Raw genomic sequence first — 8,690 nt, 5'->3', positions numbered from 1 at the left:
CACACTGCTATGACACAAAATGCACTGTTTGCACACTTGCCTGCATGTAGATATAAAAGTATCTACTCTGAAGGACAACTCATTGGTGGTTCACACTTGAATATGTTGGTTGAAATTTAATTTAAAACAGCCCAAAACCAATTTAACGCAATAGATCTCCCAGGGTAAATACAGGGATATTTTTTACACATACTTTTGTCACTGAGCATGACCAAGTTACATGGATTTATAATGTTTTATTGCTCCTGGTGGTACAGCTTATTGCATTTTTGTATTACTATTGTTTCCTATTTTGCAATCAAATCACATGTTAACTTATCTAATCATAACTGATTAGATTTATGTGAACAGCTCACATCTGTACACAGTCAGGAAAAATTGGCTTTAGATCACTGCCACTGAATAGGCATCCCTGTCTTTGTCATTGTTGTGTGAACTCATGGATGCAAAACTCACCAGAGCTGCAGCAGTCTTGCGATAGATGTAGCTGCAAATCTCACTGTCAGCTGGTAGCGATTAAGTGTCAACACTATGGCCTCCTTCCAAAATACTAGATACCAGATCTGGCTCTCTCAGCTCCAGGTGTAGGGGAAGACCTGAACTCATTGCTTGGTTATATTTGTTAACATCTGTCAGGTTTGCGGCCTAGTGCAAATGTGATATTTTAGCAGGTCAAATATGCCGTTTGTTATTCCCTGGAGACATGGGGGTGCCTCTGCAAAGCATTGGGCATCCCGGCTTAATGCCAAATGTTGAGTTAGAGTCAAATGTGGCTTGTAAAACTGTTGGTGCAAAAATCCCAGCATTTGTCCTCTGAAGATTTCCAGGCTTTCATACTGGTGGTTTCCATTAACACTGTTGGCTATTATTTGCAATATTTTCATCAACCTAAATAATACAGTGAAATAGCTCCATTTCTATTACAATTATAAAAACAACCATTTGAATGGGTGTGGTCTGTGTGTTTTTTTCCATTGTTATTGAGTTCAAATTAAATCTTCTAAACCTGGTCAACAAAATGTTTCTAAGGAAAATCTATTGGTCTATGTAGTCACCGCCCTCCAGGTAAATACTCCAGTTTCTGCAGCACACACCAGTCACCCTCAGTGATGTTTTGCTCATCTTGTTTACTGCTTTAAATATCAGCCTTACAGCTCTTATAAATACCTAGAACAACATCTTTGTTTTGCAGAGCAAGAGACAGGTATGTCAGTTCAGATATCTTGCCAGCTTTTAGTGGAAGCTATCTTTGTTGTCATATTGTCTTGAAATATTTTCCTTCAGAGGTAAACATCCAGGAACAAGTATTTTTCTTACTTTATAAAGAAAAATATAATACAATTAGGCATTTCGGGAACTGTTAAACCTTAGCAATACAGATTTTATTTTTTATTTTTTTGCAAATTTTATAAATGTATGATACACCATTGAGAAGTTATTTTAATATGATATGCATATTTGAAATATCCAGAACAGCTCTGTCCATGTCCTGGGCCAAATGGATCTTCATTCTTTGGTCCTGCACTGCTCCATCCCTGCTCCTTGTAGGGCTTGTGGGCAGACAGCTGGGGCTCCAGGTGGGGGTGCAGGTGGTTCAGACGGTGACCTGTTCTCGGTGGGGTACACCTGGAGACCAGGGTTTATTTGAAGATGGAGATGTAGTTATTGGTGGGCTCTTTAATCTTCATTACAATCCTCCAGCTATAAACTATGACTTCACTCAGCTGCCCTACAACAAAACTTGTACTGGGTAAATCTATATGCATTTTTTTACTCTTATAACTGTACAATTTCAATGCATTTTGGAAAAACATGAAAAAACAGAAGATGAACTCTATTATTTTTATTTTTGTCTTTTCTATTCCAAATGCAGTCAATTATTTTCTTTCCATTCTTGTTAATAATGTCATGATATATGAATATCACCTAGTAATTAATCTACAAACTGTTACAGTGCAACAGTTTCATAAAAAAAACTTCATAATTGTTCCTAATGTTGTACTTTTTTCTTTTAACCTGGGTTCCCAGGGTGCAAAATCTTCCATTGCAGTACATCTATGCTATGGTGTTTGCAGTGGAGGAAATAAATCATAGTACAAACTTGTTACCAGGTATAAAACTGGGCTACCACATCCGTGATAACTGTGGCCTCCCACAGTGGGCTTCGCAGGCAGTACTGTCGCTGGTTGGTGGAGACAGCACTAACTGTAACACAACAGCCCTGCAGTCTGGTTATGGACAAGAAAGAGGTAATAAATCTAGTTTTCCATGGAATTTTGGCCCTCACTTTGAGCAATTAAAATAAATCAGTAAATCAAGTATTATTAGTTTTCTTTAAACTATAACTTTATCTCACTGTATTTTCCATTGTCATCAGGTGATAAGCCCATTCCTTTGATCATTGGTTGCTCCTCATCTGCAACAACTCAGACAGTCGCCAGAATCCTGGGGCCTCTCTCTATACCTTTAGTGAGTTGTACTACACACACACACACACACACACACACACACACACACACACACACACACACACACACACACACACACACATATATAAATATATATATATATATAGAGTCTTGCTACGAAGACTCTAGCAACACAGCTATATAGTACAACCCTGTGTTAAATATACTATATATTTCAGTAAATTTATATGTATATATATTTATGGGTGAGTATGATTTTTTTTTGTCTTTCAGATTAGTTATACAGCTAGCTGTCCCTGTCTGAGTGATAGACGTCAATATCCTAATTTCTTCAGGACCATGGCTAGTGATATTTACCAAGCCAGGGCTTTTGCCCAACTTGCCATACATTTCAATTGGACCTGGATTGGAGCAGTGATAGTAGATAATGATTATGGGCATGTTGCATTAAAGGTGGTTTATTTGTTGCAATTTTATCTTTGCAAGAAATCTTCACAACTGTTTGACACAAATCTAAAGGTTCTATGCTTTTAACGTAAATTTCAGATATTTGAGGAAGCGATTCAGGGAGCTGAGGTGTGTCTGGCATTTGTAGAGACTCTTCAAAGGGAAAATATTGTGAGTGATGCCAGACGAGCAGCACTCACAATTCAGACCTCAACTGCAAGGGTGATTTTGATCTTCGCATGGTATACAGATGTGTTGGAATTATTCCTGCAGCTTGACAAGTTAAATGTGAGAAACTATAATAAAATTAATAATGAATTATGCAAAATGCAAGACAGAACTGAGGTTTGTAACAGCATATCTTTTTTCTTTTTTCTGACTTTGTCCTTTGGCTTACTAGGTTACTAACAGGCAGTTTCTGGCCAGTGAGGCTTGGAGCACCAGTGGGGATCTGCTCCAAAATCCGGTTACAAGCAAAGTGGCAGCTGGTGTTTTTGGTGTGGCCATTCGAAGTTCAACTATACCTGGATTCGGAAATTATATCAGAAGTTTGAATCCATCTCATCGTCCTCATGATGAGTTCTTAAGAGAATTTTGGGAAAAGGAATTTAAATGTAGTCCTGGTTTCAAATCTGTCTCTGCATATGCTTCTAAACCCTGCAGTGGTACAGAAACCCTGGAAGAAGTACAGAATCACTTTACTGACACCTCCAAGCTAAGAGTGACATATAATGTCTACCTTGCAGTTTATGCTGCAGCACATGCCCTTCACAGCTTACTCTCCTGCCCATACACAGACAGCAATTCTGAAAATAAAAACTCCTCTTGCTTCTTTCCAGCAGATATTAAACCCATAGAGGTTAGTAACATTGCTTTCACTCCAAAATTTCTATGTATACTGTTTTTCAAAAGCTACATTTGCAGTCGGGGCATTTACAATTTCATGTAAAATTAGACTAGTACTTTCTACTAAAACACTGAATGTTTACTGAATATTTACTGTTTCAACATTTCCAGCTCTTAAAGCATGTGGCCAAATTAAACTTCACCACACCACAGGGTGAACAGCTTTATTTCCAAGGCGCTGACATCCATGCAAAGTATGACCTTCTCAACTGGCAGAACACTGCTGAGGGCCCAGCAAAATTTGTTTTGATTGGTCGTGTGGATGGGTTTGACCTCCACCTTAATGAGTCAGCTATTCAGTGGACCACAGGATCCAATCAGGTAGCTAAAATAGGAGAATTAAAATGTTTCTGTGGGTAATAATACATTATATACATGAGAAAAGGATTTTTTTTGTTGTTGTTGTTTAGGTCCCTGTTTCAGTGTGCAGTGAAAGCTGCCCCCCAGGTACACGGGTGGCAACCAGAAAAGGTCAACCTGTCTGCTGTTTTGACTGTATCCCATGTGCTGATGGGGAGATTAGCAATAGAACTGGTGAGGAAGATATAATGTTCTTTAATCTATTCAGTACTTCAATATTCATTCATCAATCTTTTATTATACCATAATCTTGGCTTTATTAGTTTCAGCACATCTACGCTTTACTGTATGTATTTTCTTCTCCCAGGTTCCCCTCACTGTGACCGATGTCCATCTGAGTTCTGGTCAAATGCTGAAAGAACTGCCTGCATCCCTCGCCAGCTGGATTTTCTTTCCTTCAATGAAACCTTAGGAATTACCCTGACTGCAGTAGCTGTTTCTGGTGTCACTGTGACAACAGCTGTGTTTGTGGTGTTCCTTCACTATCGTCAAACACCTGTGGTGAGAATGCACATCTGTGTAACAGAGACACTACATTTTTGAAAAAAAAAAAATCCAAAACATTAAGCATATAGGAATCATTTGAAAGAATTCACAGAAAGTGATAATAATGGTATTCCAATTCTCATGTTAAGGTCCGGGCTAACAATTCAGAGCTGAGCTTCCTGCTTCTTGTGTCAATCAAGCTCTGCTTCCTGTGCTCGCTCGTGTTCATTGGTCGTCCATCAGACTGGTCTTGTCGTTTCCAGCAGGCAGCTTTCGGAATCAGCTTTGTGCTTTGTGTGTCCTGCCTCAAAGTCAAGACCATTGTGGTTCTGGCAGCGTTTCGCTCAGCTCGGCCTGGTGCTGAAGCCTTAATGAAGTGGTTTGGTCCAGGTCAACAGAGAGGAAGCGTCTTCTTCTTCACCTGTGTGCAGGTTCGACATGCACTTTTTGAAACCATAAACCATTACTCTTTATGGGATTTACAGAAATTAGCTTGATTTTGTACAATGCTTCTCCATCAAGGTTATCATCTGCATTATTTGGCTATCAATCAGCCCCCCTGTTCCCAAATCTGACCTGGATGTCCCAGGGTTAAAGGTTACTCTGAAGTGTGCCACTGCCTCTGTGGTGGGTTTCTCTCTGGTATTGGGCTACATTGGACTACTGGGCTGCACCAGTTTCCTCTTGGCTTTTCTTGCCAGAAAACTTCCAGACAACTTTAATGAGGCCAAGCTGATCACCTTCAGCATGCTGATTTTCTGTGCTGTTTGGGTGGCTTTTGTTCCTGCCTATGTCAGTTCTCCTGGAAAATATGCAGTTGCTGTTGAGATTTTTGCCATCCTTGCCTCTAGCTATGGTTTGCTGTTCTGCATATTTGCTCCAAAGTGCTTCATCATTCTTTTGAGGCCTGAGAAAAACACTAAGAAACATCTGATGGGTAGATAGGTAAGCAAATGTAACCATTGCCACTGTAATTCAACGTTTTAAAATTTTTTATCAGCTGGAATACATTCATTTTATTTATCTGGTCATATACCATTAAAAAAATATATATAATTGTTTATTTTCTTATTAAGTTGTGACATATCCTAAATCTCTATGACAGAGCTCCATTTTATGTCACTATCTGTTAGCTATTATGATTGTTTACTGAGCTATATGAAATCAGAAATGTTCTCCTAGACATGAATTGACTAAATATACCAGGCTGTCAAAGCAAATAAAAACACAATTTCTTAAAATATATTTTTATTTTACTCTTTTGAAAAAATCTTTATTATACCTATTTGACAACAATTGCACGTTCATAAAATTAAAACAACATTATAAAAGAAGTCCAATGTTGTGTTGTTTTTACTTTGTAGCAGTACAAATGTTTCATTAATTTTGAGAACTAAGAATTTTAAATGCTTTTATTTTTCTATAAAGACATCCAGTTTAATAGAAGTAAATTGTTATACAGAAAATTCATGAGAGTCCAATAAGATCAGAGTACAGATGGGATTTTAGTGTTCCATGTTGTTTTGTGAAATTTCTGTCTAGTAAATAAGTAATTGACTCACGTTTCATATGTAAAATGGCACCTGGGGAGACAGAGAACTTATTTTCAGTTTTTACATGCATACAGGCTTTATTATGAGCAACATTTGTGTCATGATCTCCGTGCCTCCCTGGCTGGCTCAGCGTCAGGCCATATGTTTTTTTGTCGTGATGCTCTCTCTCTCTCTCTCTCTCTTTTCTCTGACCTCTGTCTGCGTGGGCGGAGCTCATCTCAGGCTCCTGCCTTTGGCCCATGCACCTGGCCTGATTACTCACCTGGCGCTGATCTGCTCGATTACCACTATTTAAAGATGGCGATTCAGTGCTTCTCATGGCTGGATCGTTGAGTAACCTGTATTAGTGCAGCCCCAGTAAATCTGTTTTTCCCCGTGTGAATCTCTAGCTTTATCTCTGAACGTATTCTCCTGTATATAGATACCCCTGAACCTGTTCTCGTTTCCTGTCCCTGGATTACCTGAGAGTGGCTGAGTGGCAAGGTGCATGTGGAGCGAGAGTGTGAGTGTCTGAAGAGGAACGTGGAGTTATTGAAGAGGAGCGTGATGTGTGTGTGTGTGGACCTTTTCCCTTCCTCCCCATGGATCCCTGGGACATGGGCCATTACTAGACAGGCAAATATGAGGGGGCAGACAGAAATGTAAAGGGGCCACATGGTGGCAACAGAGGCAGGAAAGGGATGAAATGGAGGTGAGGTGCTCTAGATAACTGTTTTTGTCATGTAATTAGATTACTCTTTGTCAGGCATCCACCGAAGTGTTGATGTTGTTCCCACATCATCATAATAAATGTTGTTCCAGGTTGAACATTGCAAGTGACCAATCACATTGTTGTGACGTCACACTTTTGCAACTTCGGAAAAAAACGGCGTACAAAAAAAATCTACTTAACTTGCGAGAAACCGCCTCTGTCCGCCGATCCAGCAATTTGAATTCTTTGAATTTCAGGATATTTCAGGTAAGCATTATACATATTGTCCTTGCAACACTGAAAGTTCATAAATGAATGAATGCTTGGCTTGCAAAAGTATTACGTCACAACAATGTGATTGGTCACTTGCAATGTTGAACCTGGAACAACATTTATTATGATGATGTGGGAACAACAAGCTGTAGACATGGCCACACCAAAAAGGAAACTGTGAAAGTACAAACATCAGGGACAAAGGGAAAAAAAGGAATTCTCTCAAACTGGGCTCCTAACTGGGAGACCAGTTTGAGGGCAGTGAAAAAAAACACCTCAGCACAAAAAAAATCACATGAATATATTCACATCTTATTCAGTTGGTGGGTAATCTATTATTTTGTTTCTCAACTTCTAAAAGTTTGACTTAAAGGGGCAGGACGTTTGTTTAAAGGCCCCGACCCCTGCACGTTGTATATATTGCACTTGGTGTTCTTGTAAATGAACTGTTGACTTTAGCTAGCAATGTTATGGATATCTCCATTTTGTAAAAATAAATACATAAATAACAACAACAAAAAAACCCAGAATGAACAGTCTTGTTGTAATCATTATCTGCATTATTTGTAATTCAAAGTATTTTGCTTTCACCTTGGTTAATATTTTGTCAATTCAGTGGTCTTGTGCCTGCCATTTATCACCATTTAACCAATATGTGGCAACCAATAAGGTTGGTAAATAGCCACATATCCACATTGCGTTGATCACTGATTACAATGAATGATAAGGGAGAATACTAAGTTAGATGAGGTTGTTAAGATGGTTAAACCTCTACATTCACAATGAAAGGGGTTTACCTGGAACAGCAGTCAAAGCCAGAAAGTTAAATTAACATTCTTATATATTTATGGAGTGAAGTTGTGACACTTAATGACAGCCTTAAACATGCTTAAAAAATCTCTGGACACTTTGAGGACAATGGAGGAGCCACAGTGTCTACTGACCGGGGGTGGGCCAACGACTCTGGTTAACTTTTTTAATCTTATGCTGGAGGGGGGTTGATGCCCCCCCGCCCCACATTGCCATTGTTACCAGAGCTCACACCACCACCCTGCTTCACCTCCATCTACCCACAGCAGAGTCAGCCCCATCACTCTGTGCATATGCACTATATACAACAGTAGCATATGCATATGCTACTGTTGTATATAGTGTATTATCTTATTTATTTTGTATTTGTTTGTATTTTATTTGTATTTTTTGTATTTTTCTTCTGCTATCTGTACCTGAGCTGAGGTAACACACCTTATCTTATCTTATCTTATCTTATCTTATCTTATCTTAAAGGGTTTTTTTTATTATTTTGCATGAAATGTTCATTTGTACTCATGTTTTTTGTCTCTTGATTCCCCCAATTAAAATAATTGGGAACTGTGGTATTTCAGGGGGAGCTTTTCATTCCAAATATCAAAATATTACACGATCACTACAGAAGTACTAAAGAGATCATGTTAAAAGACGACCAAATACTATATGAGGCACACCTACATACACATCCTAAGTGCACATCTTCTACCTCGAGAGAACTGATTTGGGAGTGGGTAT

At 38.8% G+C, this 8,690-nt stretch overlaps 1 protein-coding gene across 1 annotated transcript; it reads left to right on the top strand.

Annotated features, from left to right (window-relative positions):
* Positions 1-1,484: 1,484 nt before the first annotated feature.
* LOC134640638 (extracellular calcium-sensing receptor-like) lies at positions 1,485-5,573 on the top strand. Its single transcript, XM_063492546.1, has 11 exons — positions 1,485-1,750; positions 2,029-2,231; positions 2,378-2,469; positions 2,703-2,882; positions 2,976-3,164; positions 3,277-3,735; positions 3,894-4,103; positions 4,193-4,316; positions 4,450-4,643; positions 4,778-5,059; positions 5,151-5,573. The coding sequence occupies exons 1-11, from the start codon at positions 1,485-1,487 to the stop codon at positions 5,571-5,573; spliced, it is 2,622 nt and encodes an 873-aa protein (XP_063348616.1).
* Positions 5,574-8,690: the final 3,117 nt, after the last annotated feature.

The sequence above is a fragment of the Pelmatolapia mariae genome, linkage group LG14, assembly GCF_036321145.2.
Source record: "Pelmatolapia mariae isolate MD_Pm_ZW linkage group LG14, Pm_UMD_F_2, whole genome shotgun sequence".
Lineage (NCBI taxonomy): Eukaryota > Metazoa > Chordata > Actinopteri > Cichliformes > Cichlidae > Pelmatolapia > Pelmatolapia mariae.
This window is presented reverse-complemented; position numbering and strand designations above follow the sequence as displayed.

Bases quoted from the DNA above. Each gene is read 5' to 3' on its own strand.
- LOC134640638 (XM_063492546.1), top strand. From the start codon at position 1,485: ATGTCCTGGGCCAAATGGATCTTCATTCTTTGGTCCTGCACTGCTCCA. The intron at 4,104-4,192 runs GTAGCTAAAATA...GTTGTTGTTTAG, and splicing joins GGACCACAGGATCCAATCAG to GTCCCTGTTTCAGTGTGCAG. The intron at 4,644-4,777 runs GTGAGAATGCAC...TCTCATGTTAAG, and splicing joins ACTATCGTCAAACACCTGTG to GTCCGGGCTAACAATTCAGA.